Genomic DNA, 27,825 nt, shown 5'->3' on the forward strand with positions numbered 1-27,825 from the left:
ATACACACACCATTATGTTTGTCTGTTTGTTTGTTGTTTAATGCCGCGCTCAGCAATATTCCAGCTATATATGACGGCGGTCTGTAAACAATCTAGTCTGGACCAGAGAATCCTGTGATTGACATCACGAGCATCGATCTACGCAATTGTTTGTTTGTCATTAAATGCCATACTCGACAATACTCTAGCTATATGACAGCGGTCTGTAAATAACTGAGTCTGGTTCAGACAATCCAGTGATTGACATCATAAGCATCGATCCACACAACTGGTATACAATGACATGCATCAACCAAGTCATTGAGCCTGACCACCCAATCCCGTTAGTCACCTCTTACGACAAGCATAGTTGCCTTTTACGGCAGTTGTTCAGTTTTTAATTTTTTAATCGAGTAAATGTCAAGATATGTTTCGAAGTGTAGTCGCAAGTTTGAAACTCATGCCGTAAAGCTCGATTAAGCTGCCTTCTGATTGGCTATTGCCGACTTCTTGTTAGTTATTCCATTGGTCGGTCAAACTTCGCGAAAGTTCGGTCTGACGTGACCTGTAATGGGATGTCCTCAGATCTTTGCGAGAATTATGATCTGATTTTAATGAGATTGTTGGGTTACTGCAAAGACACTGACCTGGCTGTGATGTTGCTGTTGCTGTTGCTCTCGCCGTCCAGGCCCTGGGTGTTTTTCAGTGACCGACTGACGTCGAGCGGCACCCGCAGGAACACCATCCTGTTGGCGTAGTGGATGGCCTGGCTGTACACCGTGGACTCCTCGTTGTTAATCAGCTCCTGCTGGGTCATCTTGTTCAGCGTTGTGTAGATGCGCAGCTGCAACACCACGGACATAGTGTATAGAGTCATTAGAGCTGAGTATCGCCTGGTATCTTGTGATACGATGGGTGTCACGATACAAACTGACAATACCACTGGTATCACGATACACCAGAACAAATAATTAAGAAATCATGAAATCACTGAAATACAACTCTAAAACCTCTTACTTCACACATATTTATTATCATCTCAAAAACAAACACTTTTTATCAACAAAAACAAGAACAAAACAGTTTGAAGTGAAGGGATGGTTATCAAATGTAATATTTAGTGGGCGCGTCCTCTATCCCCACCACCTCATGTTCTGCCATTCTAACAAGTTGCCCTATGGCTACTTCTGCCATTACAAGAGGTAACTCTATCAATTCCTGTTCAATTGTTAGAGAATCGCGAACTCACAAACCAATGATTCGTGTATCGTCTGTACCTAAGTATTGATGATATCATGGGTATTGGTTGATTGTTACAACCCTAATAGTCATTGTGTGTAGTCATTGTGTGCAGTCATTGTATGCAGTCATTGTAAGCAGTCGTTGTGTGCAGTCGTTGTGTGCAGTCGTTGTGTGCAGTCATTGTGTGCAGTCGTTGTGTGCAGTCGTTGTATGCAGTCATTGTGTGCAGTCATTGTGTGCAGTCATTGTAAGCAGTCATTGTATGCAGTCATTGTATGCAGTCATTGTAAGCAGTCATTGTATGCAGTCATTGTATGCAGTCATTGTGTGCAGTCATTGTGTGCAGTCATTGTAAGCAGTCGTTGTATGCAGTCATTGTATGCAGTCATTGTGTGCAGTCATTGTGTGCAGTCGTTGTATGCAGTCATTGTGTGCAGTCATTGTGTGCAGTCATTGTGTGCAGTCATTGTAAGCAGTCATTGTATGCAGTCATTGTAAGCAGTCATTGTATGCAGTCATTGTATGCAGTCATTGTGTGCAGTCGTATGCAGTCATTGTGTGCATTCATTGTGTGCAGTCATTGTATGCAGTCATTGTAAGCAGTCATTGTAAGCAGTCGTTGTGTGCAGTCATTGTGTGCAGTCATTGTGTGCAGCCATTGTGTGCAGTCATTTTATGCAGTAATTGCATGCAGTCATTGTATGCAGTCATTGTGTGCAGTCATTGTAAGCAGTCGTTGTGTGCAGTCATTGTGTGCAGTCATTTTATGCAGTAATTGTATGCAGCCATTGTATGCAGTCATTGTAAGCAGTCGTTGTGTGCAGTCGTATGCAGTCATTGTGTGCAGCCATTGTGTGCAGTCATTTTATGCAGTAATTGTATGCAGTCATTGTATGCAGTCATTGTATGCACTCATCGTTTATAGTCATTGTGTGCAGTCATTGTGTGCAGTCATTGTATGCAGTCATTGTGTGCAGTCATTGTGTGCAGTCATTGTGTGCAGTTATCGTTTATAGTAATTGTATGCAGTCATTGTATGCAGTCATCGTTTATAGTCATTGTGTGCAGTCGTTGTGTGCAGTCATTGTGTGCAGTCATCGTTTATAGTAATTGTATGCAGTCATTGTATGCAGTCATCGTTTATAGTCATTGTGTGCAGTCGTTGTGTGCAGTCATTGTGTGCAGTCATTGTGTGCAGTCATTGTGTGCAGTCGTTGTGTGCAGTCATTGTGTGCAGTCATTGTAAGCAGTCGTTGTATGCAGTCATTGTATGCAGTCATTGTGTGCAGTCGTTGTATGCAGTCGTTGTATGCAGTCATTGTGTGCAGTCATTGTGTGCAGTCATTGTGTGCAGTCATTGTAAGCAGTCGTTGTGTGCAGTCATTGTGTGCAGTCATTTTATGCAGTAATTGTATGCAGCCATTGTATGCAGTCATTGTAAGCAGTCATTGTGTGCAGTCATTTTATGCAGTAATTGTATGCAGTCATTGTATGCAGTCATTGTGTGCAGTCATCGTTTATAGTAATTGTATGCAGTCATTGTATGCAGTCATCGTTTATAGTCATTGTGTGCAGTCGTTGTGTGCAGTCATTGTGTGCAGTCATTGTGTGCAGTCGTTGTGTGCAGTCATTGTATGCAGTCATTGTGTGCAGTCGTTGTATGCAGTCATTGTGTGCAGTCATTGTATGCAGTCATCGTTTACAGTCATTGTGTGCAGTCGTTGTGTGCAGTCATTGTATGCAGTCATTGTGTGCAGTCATCGTTTATAGTAATTGTATGCAGTCATTGTATGCAGTCATCGTTTATAGTCATTGTGTGCAGTCGTTGTGTGCAGTCATTGTGTGCAGTCATTGTGTGCAGTCATTGTATGCAGTCATTGTATGCAGTCATTGTATGCAGTCATTGTGTGCAGTCATTGTGTGCAGTCATTGTGTGCAGTCCTTGTCTGCAGTCATTGTGTGTAGTCATTGTGTATAGTGAACATGTATTGTAAAGATTGCTTCACTTGTTTTACATCCAGTGTTTGCTAACAAAATACAAATGTGTCAGCACTCTCTCAGCCATTTTGTGAGTTATGTCATGGTGTTCCAGGGTTTTGTTTGTTGTTTGTTTGTTGTTTAACACCACACTCAGCAATATTCCAGCTATATGTAAATATATTCAGTCTGTAAATAATCATTTCTGGACAAGACAATCCAGTGATTGGCAATTGGGATACGATGGCATGCATCAACCAAGTCAGCCAGCCAGAAATGGGCTTCACACATTGTACCCATGTGGGGCAGTCGACCTGGATCTTCTGTGAGTGAATGCTTAAACCACTAGGCCACCTGACCACACCTCCAGTGATTGAAAGGAGTGAGTGAGTGAATATTGTTTCACACTGCAGTCAGTGATACCCCAACGCTATAACAAGCAGTCTGTGCTAGAGAAACCAGTGGTTGATAGCATGAACCCTTAGCAAGGCTCTTATCTTGGAGCACAGTGGTTCATACTCACAATCATGATTACGTTGTGCCCAGAGACTGAATTGGGAGTGAGTTGTGTCATGCTGCCAGGTGCCACATTGTAACAACCTGACCCTTTCAGTCAACTCTCGGATCAAGCAGGAGATGCTATGATTCTATTCTAAATCCAGTTGATCTCTACCCTATCCATGAACATCTGGGTTAGAATAGGTCTTCAGCACCCCATGCTTGTCGTAAGAGGTAATTAACTGGATCGGGTTGTCAGGATTACTGACTTGGTGGATGCATGTCATCATATCCCAATTGGATGGATCAATGTTCATGATATCAATCACTGGATTGTCTGGGATAGACCTAATTATTTACAGATTGCCATTATGTAGCTGGAATATTGCTGGGTGCAGCTTCAAGAAAAACCAAGACACACAACAAACAAACAAACAAACAAATAGTCTCCACTCTACCTGTTCAGCTGCTATCTCCAGAGCACCAATCTCCCGAGTCTTGTATGCAGAACCCGACCGCCGAGAGTCTGACGTCGTTGATGACGATCTACTCCAACTGCTAATGGAGTCCCCAGTCTGGCAGAAGAAAAAGAAAAACATATTACACCTCATGGACAGTAAAGACTTTTGAACTGGCATTTCCCAAGGGTAATATGGGCACAAGGGGCACTAGACTCAAGCTGTTTGACAGTCCCATCAACTATGACTGAAACACCAGGAAACTCCGCTTGTGTGCAAGTTAAACTTTCCTAATAAATATTGATCGAGCAGTTAATTATTCCCCTAATTACACTGAGACAATGTTGAGGTTTCACACAAGGCACTAACTACAATATCTAGCCTGGCAGGAAATAGGCACCAGACCGTGGAACACATTGCCCCTATGGTGTTGTACCTCTCTGGGTGTTGACGGACTGCGGGACCCCTCCCGGCTGACGTTGACCACCAGGTGTTCCTCGTACTGCGGCAGGTAGAGCTGCCGGATCTGCTTCTGTACGTCCTGGTAGAAGGCCTGCTCCCAGAACTGCAGGTTGGCCCACACGGCATGGTCCTGGACACAGGTGTAGGCGAACTGCAGCACTCCCGTACACAGTTTCTGCACAACAAATATACTAGGGTTAGCAATTAGCAATATATGAAGAATTACTCCTACCCCAGAGATAGTAGATTAGCTTGACACACAAATGAACATACTGTTATGTTGTGGGAACTAACTGGTACACAGTGGAAACATCTCTTCATAATGACATACTTCTGTATATTTTTCTATAGTTTGCATTTCTTGTAGCAGTGAGTATATTATCAGTGAGTGAGTGAGTGAGTGAGTGAGTGAGTGAGTGAGTGAGTGAGTGAGTGAGTGAGTGAGTGAGTGAGTGAGTGAGTGAGTGAGTTTGGTTTAAAGCTGCTCTGAACAGTACTTCAGTTATTGTGTCAGGTTCATGTTGGAAGGAAAGCCCTAAGTGATGCATGCCTTCATGATTACCACTGTGCAAACTTTTACAATAATTTACACATAATCTGGGGCGAATGGGGATTCAAACTGATAGGTTTTCCGGCACAGCTAAGGGATGCAACTCTGCATTGTAAATAGTAGCACCTAGACGACTGTGCCATCCTTGTCCGACCTACTGTCATCAAAAGACATGTCATTCAGTAATATATCAATAGTTCGTAGTGGATGAATTTATCCTTTAGTTTCATATTTTTCTCCTTGAGATCATTTTACAGCCTGTGGTAAAATGTTCGAGTCCACTTGACCGAACAGGGGACAGATTTATATTGAGTATGGTTTTACGCTGCTTTTAGCAACACTCCAGCAATATCACGACGGGGGACACCAGAAACAGGCTTCACACATTGTATGCATGTTGGGAATCGAACTGGGGTCTTTGGCGTGATGAGCGAATGCTTTATCCACTAGGCTACCCGACCTCCCCAGATTCATATTGAGTACTTTTTAGTGTAATTAATAGGCTGAAAAAGCATTTGACAAAATTCGTGCATCAGACCAGTGGCCAAAGTTGCCAACTGGTCTTACAACTTGGGAAATTGGGAAATACTTACTCGACAGAATGCAGTGACAAGAGGCACCATGGCAGCGGCCACCCCACTTTCATCCAGGTTCGAGTCGTTCTGTAGAGCACAGTTGAGAAGCTTAACGACCAGGTCGAACTGCTGATTCTCCAGCATAGCCCGGTTAGACTGCACATGGTAGTTCAACTCTTGCGTCAGTGCCAGCCGTGCCACACGACTCTTCAGAGCTCGCAGCACCGCGGGGAATATCTGAAGGAGACAGTCACATGATATACGTGTGATCCAGGTACTCAATATTTACCCATCCTGTAACACACCTGTTTCCTGGGCTTTGAATCACCTTGGAAACAAGTCTGTCATTTTTTCTTAGGTTTTCAAAAACAGAATATGAATCAAAAGAAGAGAAATATATTGCAGAGTTCTAACTTAACCTGGGTCCTAGGCTACATGAAGTCCTAGCTCCAGCGGTGTTTACAGCTAGGCACTCCCTAAATCTTTCAATCTTTACACTTGTGACATGACATGGACACCTTGACTTGCATGGTTAATTGTGAACACTGTATTGGTGGAGTGAGTAGGACGGAGGAGTCCCACAATATCCCTGTAGAGTGGGCTTCACATAGTGTACCTTCATAGGAATCCAACAAACATAGCAGCCCCTTACAGGGTCCACTCTAGGAATTCTGACATGGGCCCTTTATGTCGACATTTCAAATATTCCATGGGTATGCCCATGCAGCACAATGTTAAAATGCCCCTTTGTATTTGAAAATGTGGGCCTTTTTTCAAATTTAGGGTCTGAAAGTGCAAGGCCCTACTCTAGAATTATCCCTGCCTCTAAGTTCTTTTTCTTGTTGGGGATCCAAGCAGCTCCTAACATGAATACATTAGGAGCCAAACTTTATATTTGATAAAACAGATACTGTCGCCAGTTACGTTGACTTTTGGGTAGCCAAGTGACAAGCAGTAGACAAATGTAGGTCGCCAATCATAGATTTAAGCCGCATTGGCCACCAAAATAGTCGCTACTTAGAGGGCTGCATAGGCTTGACCAACTTCTTAACCATAGGGTACCCAGACTTCTAAATCTAATGATTAATTTTGGTTGTCATAGAAACTTACAATTCTTGCATCTGAGATCTTGTTTTCGAAGATGAAGTTGACACAGTTCCTGAGCACCTCCAGCCTGCGCGCGTTGTTCTCCACCATCCTCTGCTTGTCTGCGAGAGCCGTGATCGGCATGCCCATCGGCACGATCCGACACTGGTGTGGACGAACGTTGGCCAACCTGCAGGACCAATGTGGGGGAAGTGAGTTGGGTTACGTCACGACACTGGGCAGTGACATGGGGGAGGCAAACCCAAAGTGATGCGAGTCTCAGATGTATACTTCTTTGGTGAAATAAGTTTGAGTGAGTGAGTGAATGAATGAGCAGCATTAGAAATTGGCACTAGTCCTGTAGTCCTTGCCAAATTGCCCAATAGCTAAGGTATCATAAGGACTAGAAGAAATTTGCCATTTTTAAGGGTTTTGTTATATGTTATCCTTATAAGGACTAGTGGACTAAATATGTTAGTTTCTACCCCTGGTGAGTGATTAGCTTTTTATGCCACTCTCAGTAATTAACCACTAAGCTACCCACCAGACTGGAACAAGTTTGAAACAGTTAATGGGTTTTCCCATCACATGACCACGGCACTCACTTAGACTTAATACTGTGTTTGGCGAGGCCCTCGTCGATGATGTCCTGCACTGTGTTGGCGTTCAACATCTGGAATGGTGGCTGGTGGATGCGGGCGTACGCTCCTTCTGTTGGCTTGGGGACCTTCTGGACGTACGGCTGGGGGTTGGGATTCTCCTGCATCAGCAACATGTACACAGGCTTACATACATCCCACCCCTGTCAGCAGACTGACACCTAAACCTTGTGAACTGCAGTGAGTGCACAGGAATAACAAGTTCTGATAATAAATACATCATACATTAAATGTTTACGACAAAGTTGAACACAACCGATATCAGTTGGGTGCACATTCTGGGTGAAAGCATTTCATTCCAGGGCCCCATTCCACAAAGAAATCTAAGATGATCTTAACACCGATACTTGACCATGGACCAAACATAAAAGTAGCAATCAGATCCCTTTGTGAAACATAGACCTGGTTCTTGTATACAGTGATGGGCGTTTGAGAGTTAACAAGGATTAGGATTCCTGTGGTGGTGAGTGGGTTGGGTGAGTGCTTGTTGGGACATTCCAGCCATAGCAAGGAGGGAACATCAAAGAAGGGCGTCACACATGGGTGGGTTGGGGCGAGGTTGTGAGTTTAGGACGGGAGAGATTGGGGGTGAGGATGTGGTTTAGGATGGGGAGAGGTTGGGGGTGAGGTTGTTGTTAAGGATTGGGAGAGGTTGGGGGCGATGTTGTGGTTAAGGATGGGGAGAGTTTGGGGTGAGGATGTGGTTTAGGATGGGGACAGGTTGCGGGTGAGGATGTGGTTTAAGATGGGGAGAGGTTGGGGGTGAGGTTGTGGTTAAGGATGGGGAGAGTTACGGGGCGAGGATGTGGTTTGAAAATTGTGTCATCCATCTCACATAAACAATTGTGATGAAATAAAGTCTTAATTTACCAAAACAGACTTATTATTATCAATCATGTCAATTGCCAAACACAGAGTAATCCATGCATAAACGTGTCCCCACTCACCAGTGGCATGAAGTGTGTGGATTTCTTTGGGACTTTTTTTGCCTATTTGCTCAAAGTTACTTCTCTGATATTTATCGATAATTGATCTGTATTGATAGCCAGCCCTTGTAAATATAGAGATCGCGGGACACTGTTGTGAGTTCTTACATGGAGATGCAGCTGGTGAGCCAGGTCCTTCACATGTTCCATCATCTTGTCGGGGTTCAGCCGCTCTTCCCGCAGGTGGTCTTGCATAGTGGCATACACCTGCACAGACACACACATCAGCTCAGGGAGAAACATGGTCATACTTATCATGCTGCACGTGGTCCTGGATACTGGTCTTGTCACTCTCAGCATTATTGGGTATGCTTTATCTGAGCAGCATTATTACACCAGTATGTTGCCTCTCTAAGCATTATTACACAGGTATGTTGCCTGCCTAAACATTATTACACAGGTATGTTGCCTCTCTAAGCATTATTACACCGGTATGTTGCCTCTCTAAGCATTATTTACACAGGTATATTGCCTTTCTAAGCATTATTACACCGGTATGTTGCCTCTCAGCATTATTACACAGGTATGTTGCTTCTCTGAGCATTATTACATAGGTATGTTGCCTCTCTGAGCATTATTACATAGGTATGTTACCTCTCTAAGCATTTTTACACCGGTATGTTGCCTCTCTAAGCATTATTACACTGGTATGTTGCCTCTCTCAGCATTATTACAAAGGCATGTTGCCTCTCTAAGCATTATTAAACAGGTATGTTACCTCTCTAAGCATTATTACACCGGTATGTTGCCTCTTTAAGCATTATTACACAGGCATGTTGCCTCTCTAAGCATTATAACACCTGTATGTTGCCTCTCTAAGCATTATTACACCGGTATCTTTCCTCTCTAAGCATTATTATACCGGTATGTTGCTTCATTATTACACCGGTATGTTGCCTTGTAAAGCAGTATTACACCAGCATGTTGCCTCGCTAAGCATTATTACACAGGTATGTTGCCTCGCAAAGCAGTATTACACCGGTATGTTGCCTCGCTAAGCATTATTACACCGGTATGTTGCTTCATTATTACACCAGTGTTACAACATTAACAACATGCTTTCTGTTCTGCAATTCTTGAAGCTACCTACAATCCACATAGGAACAGTATAATGCATTATTTCAGATTCTCAATCTCACTCTGAAGGTTCAATTTCTTGGAAATAAAAACTCTGTGAGGCTAGGATTTGACAAAATGATTCCAAACTGACGTACCTCATCAAAAATATCACAGACTCTGTATGGCGGCCCCCTCTCAGCCACGAACGCACCGAAGCCCATCCCGTCCAGCACACGAAGGACAAAATCATCATCAACCATACCTCGCTGACCTAAAAAACTGGCCTGGAAAACACAACACACTTGTTAATGTGGGCATCATTAGTTGTTGGTCACGAAAAGACGTTTTTGCTGCTTTACATCACAGTCAGAGTTAGATATAATGAACTGTCCCCTGCCTTCAGAGTACAGCCAAGTGACATAGCCTGACCACCGGGCTCCCATAGTGGTGAGTCATGCAACTGAACAGACACTCCAAGCATGTATTGAGTGACTCCATGTTGTTTTACATTCAGTCTGCACTGTTCCAGCTGTGCCTCAGTGAGCTGACAAGGCAAACCAGTGGTTGACAGCGAGGTACAATGACGTGCAAGTAACTAGGTTAAACATTGTAACCATCCAAATCCCATTAATCAAGCACCCATTGGGTGAGGTGAACCTATTCTGTACCCTCTACCCCCAGGGATTAATTTAACACCACACTCTGCAATATTCCAGCTATATGATGGCAGCCTGTCAATAATCGACTCTGGCCCGGACTATCCAGTGATTGAAATCACAAGCATCATTCCACGCAATTGGGATACGATGACATGCATCTACCAAGTCAGTAAGCCTGACCACCCGATCCCGTTAGTCGCCTCTTACAACAAGCAGGGATCTTTACGGGTACCAAGGGATTAGTGATTGGTAAGGCCTCTTCATATTGTTTTTTTTTCACCATCAATATCTGTAACGAATGTACATGACACGTCGCTTACCTTATGAAATGTGATGAAAGGTTCGGGATGGATACGGATGATGGTGAGACAAGAACGATAACCAGTGAAGATATCGGCAAACATGCGGATGAACACAGCCCGGATCTCCTTGTCCTGAAGGCAGAGTGGTCACAGAGTGAGTGAAGGGGTTTGGTCTGAACAGTATTTCAGATATATCTGTCACAGCCTGTCTGTTGTCTTCAGTGGTTGGCGCCATAACGGGCTTCCTAATGTTACATGAGCAGCAGCCACCAGGCAGCTCAACTTCTACAACTCAACAAGTCACTTACCAAGAATGGCTAACACTTATATCTATAAAACCCTGATAAATATACATCAGGAAGAGGAAGTGAAACTGTTGATGCTTATTTGTCTGTGCCTGATATACGTTTCTTGATGCATGTCACTGTTTTCTTTTAATGCCAAATCCTGATATTCTTCTATCAAGTCAACATTGTTCTTGTGTATAACTGTGTCAGTATTGAGTACAATACACTGTCAACATTGTTCTTGTGTATAACTGTGTCAGTATTGAGTACAATACACTGTCAACATTGTTCTTGTGTATAACTGTGTCAGTATTGAGTACAATACACTGTCAACATTGTTCTTGTGTATAACTGTGTCAGTATAAAGTACAACACACCGTCAACATTGTTCTTGTGTATAACTGTGTCAGTATTGAGTACAATACACTGTCAACATTGTTCTTGTGTACAACTGTGTCAGTATTGAGTACAACACACCGTCAACATTGTTCTTGTGTATAACTGTGTCAGTATTGAGTACAATACACTGTCAACATTGTTCTTGTGTATAACTGTGTCAGTATAAAGTACAACACACCGTCAACATTGTTCTTGTGTATAACTGTGTCAGTATTGAGTACAATACACTGTCAACATTGTTCTTGTGTACAACTGTGTCAGTATTGAGTACAACACACCGTCAACATTGTTCTTGTGTACAACTGTGTCAGTATAAAGTACAACACACCGTCAACATTGTTCTTGTGTATAACTGTGTCAGTATTGAGTACAATACACTGTCAACATTGTTCTTGTGTACAACTGTGTCAGTATCAAGTACAACACACTGTCAACATTGTTCTTGTGTACAACTGTGTCAGTAGATACTTACTCTCTGAGTAGCAGGGGAGGGTTTCCGTGGTGATGGAGGAAATGCATAGTCAGCACTCAGTAATTCTGTATTTTGAATCTACAACATGGAGATTATCAACATCAAAACAACACAGTCAACAAACACAGTCAGCATTCAGCAGTAGCCCAACAACATGATGAAGGCCTGTAAATAATCAAGTCTGGGCCAGACAATCCAGTGACTGGTATAATGAGCAATGACTATGACAGTTAAAGGGGTACTCACCATGGTTAAAACTCTCATGGTCCTGTTCAGTAGGGGATCAGAGAGACAGTTAAAGGGGTACTCACAACGGTTAAAGCTCTCATGGTCCTGTTCACTAGGGGGTCAGACAGACAGTTAAAGCTCTCATAGTCCTGTTCAGTAGGGGATCAGAGACACAGTTAAAGGGGTACTCACAACGGTTAAAGCTCTCATGGTCCTGTTCAGTGAAGGGATCAGAGAGATAGTTAAAGGGGTACTCACCACGGTTAAAGCTTTCATGGTCCTGTTCAGTGAGGGATCAGAGAGATAGTTAAAGGGGTACTCACCACGGTTAAAGCTTTCATGGTCCTGTTCAGTGAGGGATCAGAGAGATAGTTAAAGGGGTACTCACCACGGTTAAAGCTTTCATGGTCCTGTTTACTTAGGGATCAGAGAGATAGTTAAAGGGGTACTCACCATGATTAAAGCTCTCATGGTCCTGTTCACTAGGGGATCAGAGAGATAGTTAAAGGGGTACTCACCATGGTTAAACCTCTCATGGTCCTGTTCACTAGGGGATCAGAGAGATAGTTAAAGGGGTACTCACCATGGTTAAAGCTCTCATGGTCCTGTTCACTAGGGGATCAGAGAGATAGTTAAAGGGGTACTCACCATGGTTAAAGCTCTCACGGTCCTGTTCACTAGGGGATCAGAGAGATAGTTAAAGGGGTACTCACCATGGTTAAAGCTCTCATGGTCCTGTTCAGTATGGGGTCCGGGATGCTGGGGATGCTGACACACTCTGGTATCCTCACACTGCCTCCGTCTAGGTCAACAATTATCACATCCAACTGAAAGAATCCAAAATAAGTCATCAGTACTGTAAAGATAATTACAGAATAACACCAACAATAACAATAACTATCTGCTGCCTCAAATGACTTTGGCATTGAGCAAAAATCAAAACAGCAGCCTCAAACAAATAAGGAGACTTTTCTAAATGATCCTAAAGCATGCAGAGATGTATTCCTGAGTATGAAACTGTATTTGGGAGTCCTCATGATATATAAGTCAAGTTGAGTAATGGCCATTCTACTGCTCGTTTCAATCAGGAAAGAAAAGAGAAACTGATAGCACAGATATACCCGACTGAAACAAAGCTTTGGTGGCTTTTGGATCTACTTTATTTATGATAACAGAACAAAGATTTAATAAACTTCATAACCGATTCACTAAGAAGCAAAGGCATACACAACCTCATTAAAACAAGATCCTCCAATATAAAGCAAAGATATACACAACCTCAATAAAACAAGATCCTCCACTATGATTGGTTGGTTGGTTGGTTGGTTTGTTGTTAAATGCAACACTCAGCAATATTTCAGCTATATGACGGCAGTCTGTAAATAATTGAGTCTGGACCAGACAATCCAGTGATTGACATCATGAGCATCGATCCACGCAATTTGGAACGATGACATGCATCAACCAAGTCAGCGAGCCTGACCACCTGATCCCGTTAGTCGCCTTTTACGACAAGCAGTCACCTTTTACGGCAAGCATGGGTTGCTGAAGACCTATTCGACCCCGGAATCTTCACGGGTCTCTCCAATATGAAGCAAAGATATACACAACCTCATTAAAACAAGATACTCCAATATGAAGCAAAGATATACACAACCTCATTAAAACAAGATACTCCAATATAAAGCAAAGGTATACACAACCTCATTAAAATAAGATACTCCAATATGAAGCAAAGATATACACAACCTCATTAAAACAAGATACTCCAATATAAAGCAAAGGTATACACAACCTCATTAAAACAAGATACTCCAATATAAAGCAAAGGTATACACAACCTCATTAAAATAAGATACTCCAATATGAAGCAAAGATATACACAACCTCATTAAAACAAGATCCTCCAATATGAAGCAAAGGTATACACAACCTCATTAAACTTAGATACTCCAATGTGATACCTCTCTGCATGAAGATCTGAGGACGATTCCTTTGGGGGGCGTGTCAGGTGAGTTTTCTAATCAGATTGTCAGTGTTGAGGCTTTTAAATTCTTTGTGTCTGATTCCTGTATCTTGCAAAAGAGCCAAATTGACCAGCTCATAATGAGTGGATATTCTTTTGTACACATTAAAACTTCCAAATCGAGGTGCTAAAGAAATGAAGCCAAATGGTCTTAGAAAGCTGATATAAAGAGCCAACACATCCTTCATTTAAACTGGGCAGTAAAAGAAAGTTAATCTGACACAACTCCCAGGGAGGGTCCTGAGATCTTCAAGCAGAGAGGTATGGTATTAGAGTAACAGGTCTGATTATAGTGACATTGTACATAATCAAAACAAAGCCACTAAAAAATGACACAAAATATTAGTTACTTGAAAACAAAAGCATAATATCATCATTCAGTCAAGTGAACCCTTCACAACTCCACAGGAAGCAATAATTCCTCATTCACTCAGGGGAACCCTTAACAACTTCACAGGAAGCAATGATTCATCGGTCAGTCAGTCAAGGGAACCCTTCACAACTCCACAGGAAGCAATGATTCATCATTCAGTCAGTCAGTCAGTCAAGTGAACCCTTCACAACTGCACAGGAAGCAATGATTCATCATTCACTAAGGGGAACCCTTCACAACTCCACAGGAAGCAATGATTCATCATTCAGTGAAGTGAACCCTTCACAACTCCACAGGAAGCAATGATTCATCATTCAGTCAGTCAGTCATCAAGTGAACCCTTCACAACTGCACAGGAAGCAATGATTCATCATTCACTAAGGGGAACCCTTCACAACTCCACAGGAAGCAATGATTCATCATTCAGTCAAGTGAACCCTTCACAACTCCACAGGAAGCAATGATTCATCATTCAGTCAAGTGAACCCTTCACACCTGCACAGGAAGCAATGATTCATCATTCACTCAGGGGAACCCTTCACAACCCCACAGGAAGCAATGATTCATCTTTCAGTCAAGGGAACCCTTCACAACTTCACAGGCAGCAATGATTCATCATTCACTCAGGGGAACCCTTCACAACTCCACAGGAAGCAGTGATTCATCATTCACTCAGGGGAACCCTTCACAACTCCACAGGAAGCAATGATTCATCATTCAGTCAAGGGAAACCTTCACAACTCCACAGGGAGCAATGATTCATCATTCAGTCAGGGGAACCCTTCACAACTCCACAGGAAGCAGTGATTCATCATTCACTCAGGGGAACCCTTCACAACGCCACAGGAAGCAATGATTCATCATTCACTCAGGGGAACCCTTCACAACTCCACAGGAAGCAGTGATTCATCATTCAGTCAAGGGACCCCTTCACAACTTCACAGGCAACAATGATTCATCATTCAGTCTAGGGAAACCTTCACAACTCCACAGGGAGCAATGATTCATCATTCACTCAGGGGAACCCTTCACAACTCCACAGGAAGCAGTGATTCATTATTTGACCAAGTCTTGAACTCATGCATAATATTTGGAAATTGTTTTGTGGGGTTGCAGGCACTGTCTGAAAACAGCATCTGTTATGCACGTGCAGTGACCAGTACTGAAGCCGCAAATTAAACAGAGCAACAAGTCATGGAGGAGAGGAACTCATCAAAATTTGGGTGATCATAATCAGAAGCATTGTAAATAAAGTCAAGAAACATCCGTGTAATGACAAAGAGTGGTGCAAATAATTTTGATAACATTACAAATGATACTTGGTAAGACTTTGAAAAAAAAAAAAAAAATATAAAATGATAATAAAAAATCAGAAATGATATCATAATTCATCCATTAATAAGATTATCAATATCATATTAATCATATTTGAAAAAAAAACAACCATTAAATAAAAACTGTGTGTGTGTGTGTGTGTGTGTGTGTGTGTTTTTGTGTGTGTGTGTGTGTTTTTGTGTGTTCGTAGAGAAAACTATGTACCTATGTAGAAGAGTTAGTGAGAGAGTTCGGTGCCTAGATATTGAATGATTTCACATCACATGCTGATGAAGGACTGTGTGAGTGAGGTTGGCTTTTCCAGCAATATCATGTAGCTGACACCAAGCGATATTCCAGCCCACTTTAAACACTAGGCTACCCCAACATGATTATCTACATTTAACAGATGTGAATACTAAGCTGATTTTTTTCGACAATGCGAGACAACGCAATAACAACAATTCCAACACCCCTAAACATGATTATTAATCTATGCAGGCAGGGCCCTGTTCCACAAAGTGATTGTAGCCCTGAGACGATCGTAACTCCCATACTTTAACTTAGACCTACGACAGTCTTAGCGCTAAGATCACTTTGTGGAACGGTGCCCAGGATAGTAAGTGGATTTCTTGGAGGCACTAGCCGGGTAAAGGTGACTTCGTGTGATGCTGCTGGTTGAAGCACCAACTCTAGAAACATACCAGTGGAAGGCAGCAAAGCATGCGACCCAGGATCATCACAGAGGCGGCAAATAGATACGTACGTGACCTACCAAATCAACCACGTCATTGCGCAGGGAGGCGTGCACACCCGCAATAAAAGGTGTGGGCGTGTTGAGTACCTCCAGCAGGGAGGCTGGGAGGATAGGGATGTACACGTAGCTGAAACACAAACGCTGCATCGTCAGACAAGGGCTGCTCTGTTACATTCACTGCAGTGGACATGGTCGTATTTAACTTTTAACATTTTAACTGAAGAATGTTCTTGTCTTTAGCCTAAGAACTATTTCAGCGAGCCCTCAGTTGAAATTACTAAAGAGAAATTATCAAGGATCAGTGGACTTCGCATTTTTCTGTTAATATTGCAGAGACACAGTGGGTAGAAGACTCTTCTATCTTTGACTGGGAACAAGACTCCCCTATATTTGAGAGGGTACAAAACTCACCTATATTTGAGTGGGTACATGACTCCCCTATATTTGAGAGGGTACAAAACTCACCTATATTTGAGAGGGTACAAAACTCACCTATATTTGAGAGGGTACAAAACTCACCTATATTTGAGAGGGTACAAAACTCACCTATATTTGAGAGGGTACAAAACTCACCTATATTTGAGAGGGTACAAAACTCACCTATATTTGAGAGGGTACATGAGAGACACAAAGGCATGGGCTGTTGCCGTCAACCGTGAGTAGCTGAATGAGTGGAACAGGATCTTGTGATCAGTCAAGGCTGCTGTGAACACGGTCATTGCGTTGTTGATCCCTGCAACCCCACAAAACAATTTCCAAATATTATCTTGTTTGGCTCGGTCTCCAATATCACCGATGACAATTACAGCCCTACTACATTACCATTGACTTCCACAGTCCCAGGTCTATTTGTCCAAAATCTATAATCAACATGTACTAGTACAATTGAGTGAGTCAGTATGGTTTTATGCCGCTTTTACCAATATTCAATATCATGGCGGGGGTCACCAGAAATGGGCTTCACACATTGTGCCCATGTCGGAAATCAAACCCGGGTCTTTGGAGTGATGAGCGAATGCTTTAACCACAAGGCTACCCGACTGCCCCTGTACTATTACAAGATATGCAATACAAGATAGGGTCTTTGTAAGTGTAACAAAGGGGTTCTACTTACTTTTTCATAAAAGTTATTGGTGTATTCAAATTTAACATTTACATTGTTGATTTCAAAGAAATCACAGGAAAGACAGCATTATAAATTTCCACTAATCCTGTAGTCCTTGCCAAAGTGCCCAATATTTAAGGGATCATAAGGACGAGTAGAAATTTAAAAGGATTTTGCTATTAGGACTAGTGGACTAAAATTTACTGTTAGTTTCTACAGCTGAAAGATACATTTTTTTTAGTCATCCCTTTATCACATGTACAAAGGCCATGTCTCAATACAATAAACCATATCCGTATGTCAGCTAAGAGCTCACCTAGCTGGTCAAATACGAGGGCTACGTTGTATTTTGTTACTGGGAGTGTTGAACTTAGAGGGGGCTGGAGTGCCTGCCGATCACCCGCTCCTATAGAGAACCGCACCTGGGGCCCACCTGCAACAGCAACAACACCATCAGAATCCAATAAGTGCAGCAACAACAACAACAACAACAACAACACTGTCAGCATCATCCAGGTGCAACAGCAAGAACATTGTCATCATACACAAGGTGCACCAGCAACAGCATCACCATACACCAACAACAGCATCACCATACACCAGCAACAGCATCACCATACACCAACAACAGCATCACCATACACCAACAACAGCATCACCAAACACCAGCAACAGCATCCCCATACACCAGATGCACAAGCAACAGCATCACCATACACCAGCAACAGCATCACCATACACCAGCAACAGCATCACCATACACCAGCAACAGCATCACCATACACCAGCAACAGCATCACCATACACCAGCAACAGCATCACCATACACCAGCAACAGCATCAACATACACCAGCAACAGTGTCACCATAAACCAGCAACAGCATCACCATACACCAGCAACAGCATCACCATACACCAGCAACAGCATCAACATACACCAGCAACAGCATCAACATACACCAGCAACAGTGTCACCATAAACCAGCAACGGCGTCAACATACACCAGCAACAGCGTCTACATACACCAGATACATCAGCAACAGTGTCAACATACACCAGCAACAGCATCACCATACACCAGCAACAGCATCAACATACACCAGCAACAATGTCACCATACACCAGCAACGGCGTCACCATACATCAGCAACAGCATCTACATAGTGTCACCATACACCAGCAACAGTGTCACCATACACCTCAACGGCGACACCATACACCAGATGCATCAGCAACAACACTCACGCTGCTGCTGTAGTGGGGATCTGCTGTGGCCCTGGACTCCCTACTGCTACATACCTGGAGGGGGCACCTGCACACAGCCCAGGATGTTGCCCACGATGGTCTCCATCTGCACCTGCAGGTTCTCCGTGTACACTGTGTAGATGAGCCCCAGGCAGTTCTGTAACAGTCAGTCACTCACTCACATCACACGCTTCCAGCTTAAGGTGGACAGCAAGGCCAACATGACACTTCTTAAGATGTTTAGTATTTTGTTGAAAGCCACAAGCTGGAGCATACTGATTGAGGATCATATAAAGGCCAGTAGGTAATGATGGAGAATAAATTTCCCTATGGTAACAAATTAAAATCTTATGTAATTTATCTTGTGATAAACTAGTAGTAGGTTCAGTTTCTAAAGCAGAGCTCAACTTCAGATTGGCTAGCTAAAGTAACAAGCTTGTGGCTCCCAAAACAACACACCTAGTTGATCTGACTATCTACTTATGTTGAAATTTATATTTGAGCCTTACTGATCATTTTCAAGATGTAATAGGGACTGATAACAGGTTTTTTTCATTGTGTAGCTTGTATATATATATACATTCCAATGATTCAAATACAAACACTCCGATGAAGCTGGCAGTGCAGTCCCAATATAAGAACATCAGAATTTCTTGAAACAATACCAGAAAAACACATGTTCTGTGTCCTTAGAATTTCAATTACTACTTTCAAAATCTAATCAACAGTAAATCTTAGTTTTAAACATTTTACTGGCACTTCTTGCATTGGGCTTAAAGGGAGATAACTCTTATGACCATGTATTCCTGATCACTCTGGCCCTGATGGAGGGAGGAGGATGTTTTGAGAGTAAACCCTGGTACAATTTCCATACAGCAAGCTGTGGCTGCAGCAGAGCTGGATCATTCAATTCAGAGTCAAACTAGCACTTTTTGGAATTTCACAATAACTGAACTGTTCATTGTTGTGCCTTAACGTCAACCTGCAAAACTGCGGGGTTGCCTCATGCTTGAGTGAGTGAGTATGGTTTTACGCCGCTTTTAGCAATATTCCAGCAATATCACGGTGGAGGACACTAGAAATGGGCTTCACACATTGTACCCATGTTGGGAATCAAACCAGGGTCTTCGGCGTGACGAGCGAACGCTTTAACCACAAGGCTACCCGACCGCCCCCCTCATGCTTAAACATGGGCCTATGCCTGCTGCACTAAAGTGTCCTAAGAGTTTGATTTTCATAATCTCTGTGTTTTACTCATGAATATTGCATGAGATAAAGAAGAAACACGAGGTACTAATCCTAGTTTATTTCAGCTGAGGGGTCCGTCCCTCCAGGGGATCCCAGTTCAGTTCTCACCCTGAAAGCCTCGAAGTAGTCGAGCCTGGACATGAGCACGAGACTTTTGGGAGCAAACATGAGGGAATGATGAACCATGTTGGGTTCTTGGTCGTCCCCGTCTTGGTCGTCGGGGTGGGTGGGCGTCATGGCGATGGTCTCGTAGAAAGTGAAGGATGCACAGTAGTGGCGGTCTGCATCGATGTCGGTCAAAACAGCGACGTAGAAGGAAGGCTGTTGTCTCTGAGTGGAGAGAGTCCATCCTGTTGGCTGACAAAACTGAAACACCCAATACATCCAATAGCCAGATGAACTTGGAAAAGATACCATAGTACTCTATTACTGCAGAGATACCTTCAAGAAACAATACATAAATGGTTGAATGTTCGTCAACTGAATGTTCATGGATTGAAGGTGGTGAAGGTTCATGTGGTTAATGTTCATGAATGTCCATCGATTGACTGTGGGCCACTAGCCCACCCTAAATTTTGCTATTCTAAGAGTAACTAATTTCAAACCCTGATTCACATACAAACATGTTAGAACTGTTAATCAATCACCAGATTGTTTGTCCCTGTTTGAAATCAAGCATGAATGTCCTTGTCAAAATCAGTAATGGAGGAAGAGTAAACATACAATAGGAGAAACACTCAAAGACCCAGGACCTGACCTCTTAATTTTAGACCCCAAGAATGCTTCTACCAGTTGGCCTGGACTAGTCTGTCTCAAGGTTGCTGAACCATAATATTTTCCCCTACTACCCAGCCCCTAGTCCTGCACCATGACCGTGGAATATATTTATTTTACGAAAAAACAAAAACAATCTAGAAACGCATACAAAAGCAAGTCTACCCAGCCCTAGCTAGCTCTAAGAAATCAGCATATGGAATTTTTATTTTATTTTTAGAGTCAAGAAGGATATTGTGTAATATAATTTTTCAGAGAATTGCTGCAAAGTTGCGGACGCAGCATGATCTTCACTCTTTCACACATCAACCGCTAAAATATTAATATCACCTGACAACTACAAGATACATTTGTCCATAGCATTTAATACATCTAAACGATAACACTTGTTCCTAATAACGGCGCCTGCCCTGTTGCTAAGTATGTCACATGCGTGTCCCATGAGGATGCTGTCCGCATGTTAATTACCTGACATTAGCCAGTCAATACAGTGAATCAGACAGATCAATGTTGACTTGAATGTGTATCGACCAGTTACAAACACCACAAACGTCCCTTGCTTACAGCCTGTGCACATCTGTCCCCCTCAACACACAGGCCTCCCATCACAGAGGAATGTGAGATCAATTCCCATAGATACATACACACTTACATGTTTAGTGGCCCAGCCCTACAGAGTATGGCCAGAATATACATCTGCTGTTACTGTATTCTACGTAATAAGCATCTCAAAATTAGAAATAGGGGGTTCTTATTAGAATAATATTTTGGTGAAAAAAAAACATAGTTGAAAGATAAGTATAATGGTTTGTGCTGACAGCCTGAAATGTTTATGTCCGACAGATATATTTTTCCAAAATTTAATTGCCCATAATTAAGGGTGCATATAACACACGAGTGCGTTTTATACAGGAATAAATAAGTCTTGTGTACATTGATCAGTCGGAAGAGGTGCTAATTGGGATTGTTCACTTGCCAATATGTTAGCAAATATCTCCGTGGGCGCTTATTAGAGCGGGGCGCTAATTATGTCGAATACGGTATATCAGTTTGTAGGAGGGTATTGATGGAGAGATTTGAGAAACAGATTCCTTTAAACTGGACTGCATACAGAAGTCCACTATGCAGATTGCAAGAAAAACGAGGAAATAACTGAGTGGTGAGAGTGAATCAGTTTCAGCATGGGAGGGCCGTGGGAGGAATGTGTCATAGGTTGTGACACACACACTCATTGAGAAGCACAATCAATGCTTGGGAAAAGGGGTGGCTGGAGCTTTGCAATGGTTCTAATGATGTTATAATATTAGTCTCCTACTGTGGCCTCTAGTCTGAACTTTAATTTCACTAAAGTCCGCTTCTCTCTGGTAAATATGATTTTTGTTTTGTTTTGCTGTTTAACACTGCACTCAGCAATATTCCAGCAACATGACAGTGGTCTGTAAAATAACCCAGTCTGGACCAGACAATCCAGTGATTGACATCATGAGCATCAATCCACGCAACTGGGACATAATGACTTGCATCAACCAAGTCAGCGAGTCTGACCATCTGGTCTCATTAGTCACCTGTAAGGATGACAAGACTACCAACACCTTTTAAGGCAAGACCTTCACAAGGAGGGCTTATGACAACATGTAGGGAATTGATCTACTCTTGTTTTACACCTCAGTCAGCAATATTCATGCCACATCACGCTGGCCTGAAAATCATCAAACCTGGACCAGACGAACCAGGGATTGACATGAGCAACGATCCATATTGTCGGGGTACTTGCACACAGCTATAATGATGGCAACCTGTAAATACTGGAGTCTGGACCAGACAAACCTGTGACTGACATGAGCAATGATCCATGTTGTCGGGGTACTTGCACACAGCTATAATGATGGCAACCTGTAAATACTGGAGTCTGGACCAGACAAACCTGTGACTGACATGAGCAATGATCCATGTTGTCGGGGTACTTGCACACAGCTATAATGATGGCAACCTGTTAATACTGGAGTCTGGACCAGTTGAACCCGTGATTGACATGAGCAACAACCCATGTTGTCGGGGTACTTGCACACAGCTATAATGATGGCAACCTGCCAATACTGGAGTCTGGACCAGACAAACCTGTGACTGACATGAGCAACGATCCATGTTGTCGGGGTACTTGCACACAGCTATAATGATGGCAACCTGTTAATACTGGAGTCTGTACCAGACAAACCAGTGACTGATATATTGAGCAACGTTTAACGCCATTGGGGCAACAGAGACATGCAATCAAGCCAGTCAGTAAGTCTGACCATCTCATCAAATCTAGATGCCTCTAACCCACACTGAGCCAGGTCCCAACAGGGTGGATAGAGCGAGGGTAATATATCTTTGACTTAAATCTGAGTCTGGGAAACTTCTGATTGGTCTACTAAGCTCAGCAAATACTTTTCCATATTATAACAGAGTATATATTTCTGTAACCTGGGCCTATGACCTATATTACGTGATGAATATACACATTTGTAATAGTGTAGTTAATTTGTCTCACAGTCCCCAAACTTTATTATTTTCCCTTCCACCAAACCCTTACTAAAATGCTAAAGAATTCATGAAGCAAGTTGATGTTTTCCACAGGTTCAGGTTCTGAATCTCCCAGCTCACTGGTGCTCCTTTTAAATTTATATGGGAGTTGTTTGTGTCTACTAAATTTTTTAAATATTTTTAGAGACTAAGCATTGGTCTTTTGTGTGGACAGAGAACACTAAAATCTACTGAAAGTTATCGGAGAGCCAAGTTTGGTTCTAGTGGACTCTGAAGTTTTGGGCACAGACTGAGTCATCTATAAATGACTGATCATGGAGAGAGTGCAATAGATGGACGGTAAGGCACAAACCTCGACATTATACAAGGAATCTTTTGGTTCTAAACATCCCATCCAGAAAGTATTAGGATCACACAACATTCCTTGGAGCCAGGTTTTAACATTCCAGGGCATGTTATGGCACACGTGACTGCACTGATAACAAGCCCTTGTTCAGGGGGCACCTGCTCAATGTTGATCCCAAAAATGTGCACCTATTTTCACAAGCCTTCTCCTGTGACTTCATATTTCCCACTGACCTTCCGGACCTTATATGTCTTCTCTGAACCACCCTCTGTCTACATCAGTTAATTCTATTCAGTTTCAATAAAAAAAGGTATGGAATAACCAAACACTATCTCCAAAGTTCAATTTAATCAGTGATTTATAATTCCACGTTGATTAGGTTTTTTTAGTTTTTCATGGCATGTCTGCTTCATGTGGGAGTAGTGTCAAAGTGATGGAAGTCGTTGGCATGTAATCACCTTGCAGAGACACACGAGCAAACAAACCAAACTGCTAATCTGGGATTCAAAACCATGGCAAGCAGGAAGAATTATCTTGTTTACAGATAACATTTTTTTCATTATTTGTAACAACCTTCAGGGCTACGTCTTGCTCCTTCATTATATGATTACTGATGAAGGAATAGACGGAAATGACACACAGGTTTCGTAATGTACTCCTGAATGCCCGTCAAAGACTTCATGGAAAGCAGATTCTAGCATGGCTAAGGGACCTAGACTAAATCCTAATCTCTGAAAATATACAAGTTTAACAGAAACAAGCAACTACATACTAATTGATAAGGATTGTGAGTTGTTTAACGCCACACTCAGCACTATTCCATCTATAAGACAGTGTCTGTAAACAACTGAGTCCTGACCTGACAATCAAGTGACTGACATCATGAGCATCGATCCACGCACTTGGGATACGACGACATGCATCAACCAAAGTCAGCAAGCCTGACCACCCGATCCTGTTAGTTGCCTCTTACAACAAGCATGGGTTGCTGAAGACCTTTTCTAGCCTGGATTTTCATTGGGAGAAAAGCATGGGTTGCTGAGAACCTATTTTATCCCGTATCTTCATGGGGGGAAAAGCATGGTTTACTGAAGACCTGTTCTTACTCAAATCTTGATGGGTCGTCAAAGCTATGATGATCAATGAGTCCTCTGGGCATATAACCTAACAGAATGGAGATATTATTCACTGGATAATCAAAATGACGAAACAATCCTGAGATAAACATACATACATGCAAGACAAACTTGCATAAACATCAACAGCAACTGACATTGTGGAAGTCAGATATGTGTGCTCAGTTATGGACATATCACCAGTAACAATTCTGTCTGTCAGTTCCCCGCGGGGAGAGCAGAGGTTCCTGGCTCACTATTAACACTGCTGTAATAACCTACATCGATCAATGCACACGTCCCCATTTAAGTCCCACAGGGGGAACTGAGCAAATCAAGTCGCCAGACTTCGATTGACACATTTGCTATTCAGCTAAAGATTTTCAATGATGGAAAAAGTGATGTACTTTGAACATCGCAAATAGCGATGATGTCTTTATGAAAATGAAATAAATTAAATCTTGTCCGATACAATCATCTTTGCAAGATTGGGCGGAAGGTAACAAATTAGTTTCCATCCGAAAGGTTTCGATGCACCTGCAAGAAAATGTTTGAATCATCTGTAGAAAGCCAGGAAACATTTCAATATTGAGTCTGACACATGCCTTGGTTGAAACTGCATTGCACAGTGAGTGAGTGAGTGAACATAGCTTTACACGGCAGCCAGCAATATTCCGGATACTCTTGGTGGCCCACAAATACATGACCTCCGATCATACAGACCAATGGTCAATAGCATGAGCATAGGTTGACTGTCAGGGAACACACAATAAGCCCTGTTCCCTAAAAAGCAATCTTAGTGCTATGACTGTTGTATGTCAAACTATGTCAGTTAATGCCCAATAGTTAAATTATCATAAGGACTAGTTATCATGGTAAGGGCTAGTGGACTAAAGTGTTAGTTTCTAACACTTGTTAGGATCTACTTAGGACTAAGAACACACGATAACTGCACTGTGAGGGAAATATGGATTTATTCCACCCTGGACTCCCAGGGGTGAATATAGTAGATACTGACCAGTTCTATGCCCTGTGTGAATGGACAGTCGTCCCAGTCCTTCTCCGGGAATCTCTGGATCACCTTGCCACAGCTGCTGCCACTTCCTGCAACACCAATAGGAGACAATCAGCATGACACAATATGGGAGGAAATGTTCATTGGTTGTTAAATGCTGCACTCAACAATATTCCAGACACATGACGGCTATCTGAAAATATATTCAAGTCTGGACCTGACAAACCAGTCACATTATTACAAGTACTTACATCACATCAGTAATTTTAGAGGCAATGTTTTAAACAGTTTTATGGTTGTATCATGGCGTGTCAGCTTGGAGTGGTAGGAAAGCACAAAGTGCTGCACCTGGTTTTAAGATGTTTATCACTTTGGTGAACCCACAAGGATTATATGGAGTCACAAGCCCGGAAACATTGCCGGCAAATCTGATTCAAACCCATGATCATTGGTTTCTTTTATACCTAAGGGACATAACTCTGCAAGTAAATGCATAGATGACAGAGACACCCAATAAAACACACCCATCTAGCATAACTGCTGCCCTATCAGTATCAGGTAATACGGTGCAAGCAAGTATCTGCACAAAATGAAGGCAGGAGGAGTATGCTGGTAGGGTACAGTTGAAATCCTTCAAACAATCTCACACACATACATTGATGAGAATTAAATGGACAACTGCCTGTTGAGTAAGTTCCAGGAACACGAGGCAGAAAACCTGCTCCTTCACTGGCACTAACGGACACAGACACCATGATGGTACAAGATGAGGAGATCAGAGGGCAGAAAACCTCCTCCTTCACTGGCACTAACGGACCCAGGCACCATGATGGTACAAGATGAGGAGATCAGAGGGCAGAAAACCTCCTCCTTCACTGGCACTAACGGACACCATGATGGTACAAGACGAGGAGATCAAAGGGTAGAAAACCTCCTCCTTCACTGGCACTAACGGACACAGGCACCATGATGGTGCAAGACGAGGAGATCAAAGGGCAGAAAACCTCCTCCTTCACTGGCACTAACGGACCCAGGCACCATGACGGTACAAGATGAGGAGATCAAAGGGCAGAAAACCTCCTCCTTCACTGGCACTAAAGGACCCAGGCACCATGATGGTGCAAGACGAGGAGATCAAAGGGCAGAAAACCTCCTCCTTCACTGGCACTAACGGACCCAGGCACCATGATGGTGCAAGACGAGGAGATCAAAGGGCAGAAAACCTCCTCCTTCACTGGCACTAACGGACCCAGGCACCATGATGGTTCAAGATGAGGAGATCAAAGGGCAGAAAACCTCCTCCTTCACTGGCACTAACGGACACAGGCACCATGATGGTACAAGACGAGGAGATCAAAGGGCAGAAAACGCTGTGTGTGACTTCACGTTTGATGGAATCACATTGTCACAGAATTCACCCTCGTTATTAACGTCAAAGCACCTTGAATGCAGCATGGGTTTACACTGTTTTCAGCAACATTCATGCTGCATCACGCTGGGCCCAACAAGAGAAGGTCTTCTTCCACTTCAGAGCAGCCAATGCTTCTTTACCCACAAGGCCAACTCACCTCATTCACATCAAGTTAATGTTTGAACAATAAACTTGTTCCACAGCCTGGAATCAGGGAGAAGGTTTATGCCTTATGTGGCAGTATTGCAGCCGTTTGATGGTGGGGAACATTAAGGATGGCGGCTGCAAGTCACATCAACAACATTAAAAGCTAATGCTTTAACTACTAGCTTTTCCACCTTGCAAAGCCTGTAGCCTGTGCAGTTGTCTCCAGGACAAATGGCAGTTAGGTAAGGAAAACAGCCATTTGAACAATTACACAAATCCAAGGTATTTGGGACATTGAAAATCAAGTATAGAACAGCCTTACATTGACAATCAGGAAAATCTAAAAGTTTTGCACATCTAATGGTGTCAGTGGTGGGGGCAAAATTGTGCGATAAGTAAGCAGGAAGCTGGATGTCCGGTTGCGGGAATTAGCATCATGACACAGCCACTGCACAAATCAAACAAGAAAATAATCATTTTGGGGAAATATAGATAACAGTGCCAAGAGAAAGAAAACTCTAAATGGGACAATGACACACCCAT

The 27,825-nt window shown here is 42.7% G+C and overlaps 1 protein-coding gene across 1 annotated transcript in view; it reads right to left on the minus strand.

Moving 5' to 3' along the window:
• The window catches only part of LOC139462168 (myotubularin-related protein 13-like), a 140,565-nt gene that overhangs the window by 43,863 nt on the left and 68,877 nt on the right, over positions 1–27,825 (minus strand). Inside the window, exons 2-18 of the mRNA XM_071243703.1 lie at positions 25,728–25,813; positions 20,057–20,314; positions 18,755–18,857; positions 17,770–17,886; positions 16,949–17,081; positions 16,358–16,475; positions 12,592–12,705; positions 11,651–11,728; positions 10,511–10,624; positions 9,687–9,815; positions 8,581–8,679; positions 7,433–7,587; positions 6,852–7,017; positions 5,760–5,978; positions 4,591–4,791; positions 4,155–4,271; positions 627–823 (exon numbers count right to left, since the gene is read on the minus strand). Of these exons, the coding sequence (XP_071099804.1) occupies positions 627–823; positions 4,155–4,271; positions 4,591–4,791; positions 5,760–5,978; positions 6,852–7,017; positions 7,433–7,587; positions 8,581–8,679; positions 9,687–9,815; positions 10,511–10,624; positions 11,651–11,728; positions 12,592–12,705; positions 16,358–16,475; positions 16,949–17,081; positions 17,770–17,886; positions 18,755–18,857; positions 20,057–20,314; positions 25,728–25,813 (2,404 nt within the window). The remainder of the gene's footprint in view (positions 1–626; positions 824–4,154; positions 4,272–4,590; positions 4,792–5,759; positions 5,979–6,851; positions 7,018–7,432; positions 7,588–8,580; positions 8,680–9,686; positions 9,816–10,510; positions 10,625–11,650; positions 11,729–12,591; positions 12,706–16,357; positions 16,476–16,948; positions 17,082–17,769; positions 17,887–18,754; positions 18,858–20,056; positions 20,315–25,727; positions 25,814–27,825) is intronic.

Source organism: Haliotis cracherodii, unplaced genomic scaffold (genome assembly GCF_022045235.1).
Source record: "Haliotis cracherodii isolate W230 unplaced genomic scaffold, xgHalCrac1.p SCAF_15, whole genome shotgun sequence".
NCBI lineage: Eukaryota > Metazoa > Mollusca > Gastropoda > Lepetellida > Haliotidae > Haliotis > Haliotis cracherodii.